General features: G+C 40.0%; 2 protein-coding genes across 12 annotated transcripts in view; one reads left to right on the top strand and one right to left on the bottom strand.

Annotated features, from left to right (window-relative positions):
- Window positions 1-10,666, top strand: part of dip2ca (disco-interacting protein 2 homolog Ca) — a 210,705-nt gene extending 200,039 nt beyond the window's left edge. For 6 of the 7 annotated variants that reach the window (XM_060899648.1, XM_060899645.1, XM_060899646.1 and 3 more), the window contains one exon: window positions 8,585-10,666. In XM_060899648.1, the coding sequence (XP_060755631.1) occupies window positions 8,585-8,837 (253 nt within the window). In that variant the 3' untranslated portion in view covers window positions 8,838-10,666. Of the gene's footprint in view, window positions 1-3,164; window positions 3,261-8,584 lie in introns of those variants that run through there. The other variant, XM_060899647.1, reaches the window with a different exon arrangement.
- Window positions 10,667-10,735: 69 nt separating this feature from the next.
- zmynd11 (zinc finger, MYND-type containing 11) overlaps window positions 10,736-12,319 on the bottom strand; it is a 30,725-nt gene continuing 29,141 nt past the window's right edge. For all 5 annotated transcript variants that reach the window (XM_060899650.1, XM_060899649.1, XM_060899651.1 and 2 more), the window contains one exon: window positions 10,736-12,315. In XM_060899650.1, the coding sequence (XP_060755633.1) occupies window positions 12,193-12,315 (123 nt within the window). In that variant the 3' untranslated portion in view covers window positions 10,736-12,192. The remainder of the gene's footprint in view (window positions 12,316-12,319) is intronic.

Raw genomic sequence — 12,319 nt, 5'->3', positions numbered from 1 at the left:
TTATGTGGTACACAAAAAAAGTAAAAAAAAAAGTTTGATATTTTAGATTCTTCAAAGTATCCAGCGTTTCCCTTGATGACACTTTGCACACTATTGGCATTATCTTAACCAGCTTCATGAGGTAGTCACCTGGAATGCTTTTCATTTAACAGGTGTGCCTTATCTAAAGTTAATTAGTGGAATTTCCTGCCTTCTTAATGCATTTGAGATCAAATAGTAGATAATAAAAATACAGTAAATAGCCCTATTTCACAACTATAGTAATCCATAGAATTAGAGAACTGCTCTAAACTAAGTAAAGAGAAATGACATCCATTATTACTTGAAGACGTGAAGTGACTTTTAATGAATAAAAATAAAGAAAAATGACTGAATTAGAGGGTCTGTCCGAACTGTTGACTGGTATTCTCCTTTTACCTAAATTCAACACCTATTTATAAGGTCCACATTCCACAAAAAGTGCTGCGTGAAATGGACAGTGAAACTGTACAGGTGGTGAGGAAATGGCTCTGTTTATATACACATTCAGCTGGATGCTTCATCTTCTAGAGATGACAGGATGGGGGACTTGGGGGTCCCAAACTGCATGTGGGCATATACAGCTACAACAACAATCACACCTAATCAACATGCTGAATAGTGATAACATGTTTGTCAGGGAAATGTCCAGAGCATCCTTACTGCAAGACTTCAAAAAATGGAAGGTGCCATGTGCATGCAATGGGGCAACTTCCTGGGTTTTTAAAGAAAAGCCAACGGGAAGCTGGATGGACAAGCAGAGGGGTCTGGTGTGTGGTCAGATTTAAATCTCCCCTGCAAGAGAACAGGTACTGAACTAAAATGGACCTCACACTTTCAAGAGGCCTCTGATGCAGTGGTGGTGGATCCATCAGTCTCAGTAGAGGCAATACTAAAATGAAATGGCTCACGTGCTCCAGCCTACAACATGAACACAGACTCTTCTCGAGATTCAGAGTTCAGAATCTGCACTATTGGTCCAGCCTCAAGCTCTATGGAAAGCTGCCCTGTGCTCCATATCATACACCATCTACAGTAATGCCACCATCAGTGAGGAGATCCTTACTTTCTGTGTAAAAGCTCATCTACAGGTTCTCCCAACTGAATAGTACTGTGGTTTCCCTCCATCAATCCACCCCTCTGTATGCTGCATGACTCTCACAATATCTGGAGTCAGTAGCCCATATCATGAACAGCTGTAGCTTAGCTGTCTTAATGGGCTGTACAACCCTGATTCCAAAAAAGTTGGGACAAAGTACAAATTGTAAATAAAAGCGGAATGCAATAATGTGGAAGTTTCAAAATTCCATATTTTATTCAGAATAGAACATAGATGACATATCAAATGTTTAAACTGAGAAAATGTATCATTTTAAGAGAAAAATTAGGTGATTTTAAATTTCATGACAACAACACATCTCAAAAAAGTTGGGACAAGGCCATGTTTACCACTGTGAGACATCCCCTTTTCTCTTTACAACAGTCTGTAAACATCTGGGGACTGAGGAGACAAGTTGCTCAAGTTTAGGGATAGGAATGTTAACCCATTCTTGTCTAATGTGGGATTCTAGTTGCTCAACTGTCTTAGGTCTTTTTTGTCGTATCTTCCGTTTTATGATGCGCCAAATGTTTTCTATGGGTGAAAGATCTGGACTGCAGGCTGGCTAGTTCAGTACCCGGACCCTTCTTCTACGCAGCCATGATGCTGTAATTGATGCAGTATGTGGTTTGGCATTGTCATGTTGGAAAATGCAAGGTCTTCCCTGAAAGAGACGTCGTCTGGATGGGAGCATATGTTGCTCTAGGACCTGGACATACCTTTCAGCATTGATGGTGTCTTTCCAGATGTGTAAGCTGCCCATGCCACACACACTAATGCAACCCTATACCATCAGAGATGCAGGCTTCTGAACTGAGTGCTGATAACAACTTGGGTCATCCTTCTCCTCTTTAGTCTGAATGACACAGCGTCCCTGATTTCCATAAAGAACTTCAAATTTTGATTTGTCTGACCACAGAACAGTTTTCCACTTTGCCACAGTCCATTTTAAATGAGCCTTGGCCCAGAGAAGACGTTTGCGCTTCTGGATCATGTTTAGATACGGCTTCTTCTTTGAACTATAGAGTTTTAGCTGGCAACGGCGGATGGCACGGTGAATTGTGTTCACAGATAATGTTCTCTGGAAATATTCCTGAGCACATTTTGTGATTTCCAATACAGAAGCATGCCTGTATGTGACGCAGTGCCGTCTAAGGGCCTGAAGATCACAGGCACCCAGTATGGTTTTCCGGCCTTGACCCTTACACACAGAGATTCTTCCAGATTCTCTGAAACTTTTGATGATATTATGCACTGTAGATGATGATATGTTCAAACTCTTTGCAATTTTACACTGTTGAACTCCTTTCTGATATTGCTCCAATATTTGTCGGCGCAGAATTAGGGGGATTGGTGATCCTCTTCCCATCTTTACTTCTGAGAGCCGCTGCCACTCCAAGATGCTCTTTTTATACCCAGTCATGTTAATGACCTATTGCCAATTGACCTAATGAGTTGCACGTTGGTCCTCCAGCTGTTCCTTTTTTGTACCTTTAACTTTTCCAGCCTCTTATTGCCCCTGTCCCAACTTTTTTGAGATGTGTTGCTGTCATGAAATTTCAAATGAGCTAATATTTGGCAAGAAATTTCAAAATGTCTCACTTTTGACATTTGATATGTTGTCTATGTTCTATTGTGAATACAATATCAGTTTTTGAGATTTGTAAATTATTGCATTCCGTTTTTATTTACAATTTGTACTTTGTCCCAACTTTTTTGGAATCGGGGTTGTATATTACTAGACATGGTAGACTTGTAGACCTGATAGCTGCACAAGATCTCATGCACAGTGGATGAGAAGATCTATATACATTTACTGTTCATTCTGAATGGTTTAATTCTTGTGAAGACACTTTTAGAGGAATTGAAAATACACCAGATGTTGTCACTATTTCTCAGAATTACAAAAAAGATAAATTGTTTGAAATATCACATGCCTTTGATCTGCTTTTAGAAGAATCACACGGTACAAAAAGACTGAAACACCAGCCTCTGATTTTATTGTACTTTCACTTTCCTTTTTCCGCATTTTAAATTTTTTCGGAAGAATGCCAAGACTGGAAGCTTTCTTTTTTCTCCTCCTGCATAAAGACCACAAGTGGAGGGCATCCACATCAGATCTGCTTTAATATCAGCAGATCCTCAAGAAAGGTACGTGAATCCTTTCATCATGGCACACCTTCAGCTTGTTCAGTGTGCTGAGTGTAGGATGTTTAGTCATTCTTCCTCTGTTGCTAGTGATGATATTTGTGATAAGTGCAGATTAGTTAGCTCTCTGATGGAGAAGATTGCAGTTTTGGAGGTGCACATCCAGAATTTAGAGAGGGCTAGTGAGAATGAGAACAGTGTAGTTTCTGCATGGGAAAGTCTGGATGCCCTAGGTGGAGTTCGTAATCCCCCAACTCCGGCATTAGAGCCCTCACAGCGGGGCGAATGGGTGACGACTCGGCGGCATAAGTGTAGAGCCAAAGCTACTGCTGAGGGAGCACCACTCCCCTCTGCTTCACGTGTCGAACAGGTTTGCCCTCCTCGGTGATGCACCCGCTGAGAACCTTGAAAAAGCTCTGGTTATAGGGGACTCTATCATACAGCATGTGAAATTAGCTAGGCCTTTAGGGGCACCAGCAGCTTTAGTCAGGTGTATACCGGGAGCCAGGGTGCTGGACATAGCAGGTAATCTTAGGGTCCTAGGCAAGCACAGGTTCTCAAAGACAGTTATCCATGTAGGAGCTAATGATATACACCTTCGTCAGTCTGAGGTTACTAAGACTAACTTTGTAGAGGTGTTTAAATTAGCAAAGGTGATGTCTGATGCTGTAGTATGCTCTGGCCCCATCCCAGTGTGGCGTGTCAATATAGCTTACAGCAGGTTATGGTCGCTGAACTGCTGGTTGTCCAGGTGGTGCTCTGAAAACAGTGTGGGCTTTATAGATAATTAGACTAATTTTGAGGGCACTGCTGGCCTGTTAGGGTGGGATTCCTCCCACTCGGAAAGGTGCTGCTCTCATTTCTTGCAGCATAGCTCATAGTCTCAGAACAGGTCTAGTTAACTTCTGACAATCCAGAGCCAAGGCCAGGGATCAGACGAACAGGCTAAACCGACTATCTGCTAGCTGCATAGAGTCGTCACTCAGGGTCCACTACATTGAGACTGTGTCTGTTCCCCGAGCTAAACAAAAATGTAGAAATACTCAGAGAGTTTGTTCCAGTAACCTAATCAATATAAAATAGATCATACTGACTGTACAGCCGCTGCCAGCACCTTTGATCTAAAGGTGGGGCTATTAAATATTAGATCTCTTACATCTAAAGCACTAATTGTTAATGAACTTATTACGGATCAGGAGTTTAACGTACTGTGTTTAACTTAAATATGGATTAAGCCAAATGAATATATAGCATTAAATGAAGCTAGTCCTCCTGGATACAGTTACATACACCAGCCTCGTCTGACAGAGGAGGAGGTGTCACGGTTATTTATTTATCTTGGTGTAACACAAAAACCTGGTTATAAATTCAATACATTTGAAGTTTTTCATACTAATATAATGTATGTAGGCCATATTCTGAGTTTCTTTCTGAATTTGCAGATTTTATCTCAGACCTGGTTATTTCCTTAGACAAAGCTTTAGTTGTTGGAGATTTTAATATTCGCTTTGATAACCCAGAAGACCCTTTGAAAACAGCATTTGTGTCCATTTTAGATTCAGTAGGGGTTAATCAGTGTCATAGGACCAACCCATTAATGGTGGTCACACTCTCGATCTAATACTAACATTCGGGTTAAACATAGAAAATACAGTCTGAAGTTATCTCATCTCATTCAAAATATGTCTGAGTAATAATATATGCACCTCACCACGCTACACATACATTCACGTCAACTACTGCACAGAGTTTTATAAATGATCTCCAAGAGTTATCAGCTTTGATTAGGTCACTGTCAGCCCCTGCAGAACTTGATCAGGCAACTGAATGCTTGGAGTCAATGTTCTGCAATACTGTAGCTCCTCTTAAAAGGAAAATGGTCAGAGAGAAAAAATTAGCACCCTGGTATAATGATGACACTCGCACTTTAAAACAGACCACTCGAGAATTGGAACGTAAATGGCATCAAACAAAATTGGTAGCATTCAAATTAGCTTGGAAGGAGAGCTTCCTGAAGTATAGAAAAGCTCTTAGTGCTGCTAGAGCAACATATCTCTCCTCCCTAATAGAAGATAACAAAAATAATCCTAGATTCCTATTTAATACTGTAGCAAAATTAACCAGGAATAAGACCACTATAGACACATGCACACCTGCAGTATGTGGTCACAACGACTTCATGAATTTTTTTCAATGACAAAAATGAAAATATGTAACAAAAAATTCAAACTACTAATTTAAGGTCAGACAACTTAAGTGACAATTTAAGTAACCCTGTAGTTAACAGTATAACTGTATCAGATCAGCAATTAGAATGTTTTACTCCCCTTAGAGAAATCAAACTACTTTTCATTAATCTCCGCATCAAAATCCTGAACTTGTGTACTAGATCCCTTACCTATGTGTCTATTCAAACAGATAATACCTGAAGTAATTGAACCGCTTCTAAAAATAATAAACTCTTCTCTTAGGATTGGCTATGTGCCCAAGTCCTTTAAACTTGCAGTTATCAAACCCCTGATTAAAAAACTTGACCTTGATCTCTGTCAGCTGTCCAATTATCGGCCAATATCAAACCTCCCCTTTATCTCCAAGATCCTGGAGCTGTGGTGCAGCAGTTATGCTCATATTTACATAGGATTAGCATCCATGAAAAGTATCAGTCAGGATTTAGACCTCATCTCTGCACAGAGACAGCACTGGTTAAAGTAGTAAATGACCGACTGTTGACGTCTGATCAGGGCTGTGTGTCGCTACTTGTGTTGCTTGACCTTAGTGCAGCATTTGATACCATTGATCATTCCATTCTTTTGGATAGACTAGAAAATGTTGTGGGAGTTAAAGGAATGGCCCTCTCCTGGCTCAGCTCTTATTTAACTGATCGCTATCAGTATGTTGATGTAAGTGGTGATTTTTCTAGACATACTGAGGTAAAGTTTGGTGTTCCACAAGGTTCTGTCTTAGGCCCACTGCTTTTTTCTTTATATATGTTACCTCTGGGTGATATTATTCGTAAGCATGTTATTAATTTCCACTGTTATGCTGATGACACACAGTTGTATGTTTCTGCAAAACCAGATGAGAGACACCAGCTTAAGAGACTTGAGGAATGTGTGAACGACATTAGACGCTGGATGCTTATTAACTTCCTTCTGTTTAACTCCGACAAGACAGAAGTACTTGTGCTAGGACCACGTGCAGCTAGGTTTTCTGATTACATAGTAACTCTGGATGGCCTTTCTGTTTCTTCACATGCAGCAGTAAAAGGGTGATTATTGACCCCAGTCTTTCATTTGAAACTCATATTAATAACATCACCCGGATAGCTTTCTTTCATCTCAGAATCATTGCTAAGATAAGAAATTTAATGTCACTACACGACACAGAAAAACTAGTTCATGCTTTTGTTACCTCCAGGTTGGATTATTGTCATGCCTTACTGTCTGTAAGTGCATAAACAAGCTCCTGTTAGTTCAAAATGCAGCAGCAAGAGTCCTTACTAGAACTAGAAAATATGACCACATCACCCCTGTCTTATCCACACTGTATTGGCTCCCAATCAAATATTGCATTGTTCATAAAATACAACTATTGACCTTTAAAACACTGAATGGTCTCACACCACAGTACCTGAGCGAACTTCTGGGTCCTTTATGACCCACCACGTCTACTTACATCAAAAGGTGCAGGCTATCTGCTGGCACCTGGTATAGTGAAGGCTACATCAGGGAGCAGAGCCTTTTCTTACAAAGCCCCACAGTTATGGAACAGCCTTCCAAGTAGTGTTCAGAAATCAGACACAGTCTCAGTGTTTAAGTCTAGGCTGAAAACATGTCTGTTTAGTCAAGCCTTTTGTTAATAGTGCTTATGAGGTAAAGGAGTAGATCTGGAGGGTCCTCAGACAGAGAATGTTTTGGTAAACTGGAATGTATGAATGCTGTCAATCCCCCACTCACTTGCTCACTCGAGTTTGTTGACAGTGTAGTGGCTGCTGCTTTATGTCCCGGGGCGCCCTCATGTCCATGTTACCTTCTGGCTCTCCCCTTTTAGTTATGCTGTCATAGTTAGTTTTGCTGGAGTCTCTGCTTGCGCCCAGCACAAATGTATACTGTATACTCATCAGGTGACATTGGGCATACCTAACAACCTGTGTTAGGTATCCTGATGCCCTAAGTCTGGCTGGAGTCTCATCACATTGCTCCTGTGGAGGACGGCCCCATATGGACAGATGAAAGTCACACTTGGAAGATGTTCTGGACACTTACAGTAATGCTTTTATGGCTGAGGACTGCAGTTGTCATGAAGTTTTGCACTCAAGATTCCATCAATGAAGAGTTTATAACTTCATCTCATCTCATTTTCTCTAGCTGCTTTATCCTGTTCTACAGGGTCGCAGGTAAGCTGGAGCCTATCCCAACTGACTACGGGCGAAAGGCGGGGTACACCCTGGACAAGTCGCCAGGTCATCACAGGGCTGACACATAGACACAGACAACCATTCACACTCAAATTCACACCTACGGTCAATTTAGAGTCACCAGTTAACCTAACCTGCATGTCTTTGGACTGGGGGGGAAACCGGAGCACCCGGAGGAAACCCACACGGACATGGGGAGAACATGCAAACTCCGCACAGAAAGGTCCTTGCCGGCCACGGGGCTTGAACCCGGACCTTCTTGCTGTGAGGCGACAGCGCTAACCACTACACCACCGTGCCGCCCCAGTTTATGACTTCAACAAAACAGAATTCATGTTTAAATTTTAAATCATGTTGTCTGTTATCACCCAAATGAGGATGGGTTCCCTTTTGAGTCTGGTTCCTCTCAAGATTTCTTCCTGGTGTCATCTGAGGGAGTTTTTCCTTGCCACTGTCACGGCAGGCTTGCTCACTGAGGATATCTTAGGGATAAAATTAGGTCATGTTTAAAGTCACTAAAATTCTGTAAAGCTGCTTTATGACAATGTCTATTGTTAAAAGTGCTATAAAAATAAACTTGACTTGACTACTGCCTTTGAGAACTTGGAATACAGATGTGGCTGATTGTCATAGATTTTGGCAGTTTAGGTCATGTGTACATAGGCTTGTGTTACGTGGACTTTGAATTGGGGAGGGGGCTACATAAAAGATAGGCCAAAAAAAAAGAGTAGTGTTCAATATCAGCAATTAATGTTTATTTGGAAGAGATGACATTTCCTTTACCCTTGAACTGTAAAAGCCATGTTGGATTGTTGAACTGCTTAAGTCTATTGTGATTTCTGATGAAACTTGACTTTTACTGTGGAATCAAATTAAATATATAAAATGTGTGTGGTTTGCAGTGCTGTGTTCCCATGGACTAACCTGTTGGTGGTGGTGGTGGAGTTGGAGGGCTCGGAGCAGGAGGCATTGGATTTAGTGCCATTGGTGACGAATTCTGTGTTGGAGGAACATTACCTGATTGTGGGCGTGGTCGTGGTGGTGGATATTGGCGTCATTCCCATCAACTCCCGTGGAGAAAAACAGAGGATGCACCTCCGTGATGGCTTTCTGGCCGATCAGCTCGACCCCATTTATGTGGCCTACAACATGTAGCTGCATTTATTTATCGCTGTATTTCTGCTAATGAGTTGGCAGAGCCTCAGCACCATCACTGATGACATACTGACAAGGAGGATCAGTGAGCCATAGGATCACTGACAGACAGAGAACAGGCAGAGGACAGACACAGGATGGATACAGGACAGAAGTCTGTCTGGAGGACAGTCGCAGGTTGTGTTTCTCTGCAGCTTTCGCTTGCCTGGATGTCTTCTGGATGTGGCTTTCACTTGTGTCACACTTCGTTTTCTTCACAGGAGGCCAAACTGAGTAAAGAGACATTTTTACATTTCCAAGACTGTGGATTTTATGTTGACTGTGAGTTTGGAGCGTGTGCACACAAACACAAATTTTGTCGTTTTGTTGAGAGGTACAAAATGAGTTTAGGTACAATGTGCATTTTGTCCAACAGTTTCAGGTTTGTTTTTTTTTTAATCTTTTGTAAATGTCCCAGAGCAGGATGAAAAAAAATCTGCTGAGTTTTCAGACGTTTAATATCAGTGTAAAAAGCTTCAGTCCACTGTGTAATTATGTACAGAAGAAAGTTCTTATTTATTTTGTTCTTTTTAGAAGTGTGAGAAGGCGTTTTCAAATGTTTCTTATTAAATAACATTGCTAATATAAACAAAGCATTGTAATAATCTTGAGTGACATCAAGAATATGTACAAATATATAAATATACAAATATATAGAGAGCTATAAATAAATATTAAATATATATTAAAATACAATCTAGGAATCACCAATGAAACCTTTCTGATGCAGTACTTCCCATTTGCATGGTATCTGTTGTAGACAGAAGTTTCTCTCTCTCTCTCATGAGAGAGAGTACTAAGTTTAAGATTCCAGAGATGAGAATAAAACTCACTGTAATGTGAAGCAATGATTTATGATTTTATTGTCACTACATTTGAAGCATCACTGCAGCTGGCAAGGAAGTGTTCAGAACAAAAACTGTTTATACACACACACCTGATTTGGTATGTTAATGGCTTGTTTGTATTTAAGTTGCAATTTTATCTTTAATTTCTGTAACTTCACTTATTTATTGACAAATTTGTACAGAAGTGTGTTCCAGTTTAGCGGCCATGTCGAGTTCATCACCAATTCACATTAACATTAAAAACACACACATGCCCGAGGGCTTTCTGGCTGCTCTGAATTATTTTTACACAGAGTGTTGTCAGTCATGAATCTACTCAGATGAGGAGCTGCAAGAATAATAATAAATAATAACTGAAACATGAGCAATGAAATTGAAAACGGAAAAATCTGCAATTTGTTCCTAAACATCTACACTGGTTTTGAACCTTTAGAGCTTAAATGAGCAAAATGTCATTTCACAGCAGCTGATAATGCATTCACTGTTTGCCTCTAATCAGCACACTGTTCCTTTTATTTTTTTAATAAGCAAAATTAACGTTTGTACTGTGTGGGAAGTTTACACTTCATTGAGTGACAGTGGAATCTTTTTTTTCTCTAAAGAAGGAATGAAGTCTTACCTGGAAGCATTCATGTTGTCAATCCCATAAAAATGGAAATTGAAAGTGAAAATGGCAAAATGTGCATATTTACATTCAACCTGTGACATTTAACTTCCCCTCCTTTGTTTAAATTTAGTTTTACGTGAGCGAGTCTGCATGGTGTGTGTACATATTGTTGGTTACCAAAAACTGAAAAGAAAAAAAAAACTTTTGTATGGTGCAGGTGTGTTTAAAATTGTTTTGTACACATAATTAAAAGTATTAAATGACACTTTTATAGACGCCTGCTTTGGCTGACCTTCACAAGATTATGGTGCAATAAAGTGCTTTAATTGGTAGAAGTGTTGTTCTTCAGTTTGATCACAAAAATAAATGCACCCCTGAGCTACAGACAGTTTTCAAATGCACAGTTGGTGTTTGATATGTTTATTGTTTATTATACAGTTACTGTTACAGCGTGTAATGTGGGGTGGGGCGTCTTATACAGACACACCCAGGAAGGGGCAGGACTTGTACACCACATGACTCCAAACACACCTGAAAGGAAATACCAGGCTCGGACTCGGTCACACTTTCAGTAGTCGTTATGTTGCCCACAATACGAAAGAGTCTGCAAATTACAAAATGAAGTCAAGATTCCTTTAAAAAAAAATCCAAGAAAAAAAAAAGGGAGAAATGTCGAATTCACTGCAGAAATCGAGAAGCGGAGAGTAAACACAAGCAAATTCATGCGCACTGGAATGAGACATTTCCCCAGAATTACAAATAATTCTTTGTTTAGTTTTTGACGAAATCAAATACAGTTAATGCATTCATGAAATGTACATAATGCTGCTGACGTGCAAATCTTAAAACAGTCAGATTTAGCGGCAGATGTTTATTTACATGTAGTGCAACAGTGACAGAGAAAGAGCAGAAGATTTTCAAATGCATTAAACACGCGAGTTAAAAATAAAGCTGATGAATAACTGATCTCCAGTTTCCTTCATCAAACAGCTGATGATCAGCCTCGGAATAATCTGACTTTTATCCTTTTCTCTTTCCAAATACACAACAGAAATGGAGTGCATGTTAACAGTTTATGTTTCAATTCAATGTTAAATGTAGAATTTACGCTGATTTCTGTACATCGCATGTCTGAAACTTTACAAATGAAACTGATGCTGAAATGTGGAACTTAAAATATTATTTCCGTCTGTAACTCACGTAGGTAGCATCAGGATGCAGTGAAGTGTGAAACACGGGAACATGAAGATCAGGATGTGTTTCGCACAATAACATCTCATGAAGGTTCGACTCAAAAACACTAACTATAGAGCAGGGGACCAAAATTAGCACATAAATAATCTGGTCTCATTAAAAGTTAATTTTTCTATATTAAAGTGTAACATAATTTGTGCATATTCATAAATGGATTGTATTTTTTTCCCCCGACAGAAATAACCTGCCATCTTCAACCCTGTTCCCAAAACATGATGCATCACAACCATCAAAATCCCTAAAAACAAATTCAGTAAAACACGACGTCCATCAACACAAGAGGCAAAACACCATCCGCATATAGAAAAGTCAAATATCTACATAGCAAGTGATTCAGAATCACGTGTTTTAAAAAGGTTATTATTTCACATTTCAGTTAGTTTGTAGGCAAGCAAGGCTCTTTTCATTTTACAGCAAATTAAAGATTTACATAAAATATAAAATAAACGGTAAAATTGGTTCCTCGCATGTTACGCCTCAGGTTCACTGAGAAAATAGTCCATGATGAGGAAAGTGTTTAAAACTTGGGGTGATGGAAAATCATCCAACAGCGTGGCATGTAGACAGATGGGTGGAGCTAAAAGGGGGTACTGTGATTGGCTGTAGCTCATCTCTTCCTGCGACAGGTGCGTTTGTGATCGGCATGCCAGTGTTCCTGTTGACACTTGATGGAGCAGTATGACGTGTTCCAGCAGCAGTGGTACATCGCCTCCTCCTCACAGTTATAACACTGA

The sequence above is a fragment of the Neoarius graeffei genome, chromosome 19 (genome assembly GCF_027579695.1).
Source record: "Neoarius graeffei isolate fNeoGra1 chromosome 19, fNeoGra1.pri, whole genome shotgun sequence".
NCBI lineage: Eukaryota > Metazoa > Chordata > Actinopteri > Siluriformes > Ariidae > Neoarius > Neoarius graeffei.
This window is presented reverse-complemented; position numbering and strand designations above follow the sequence as displayed.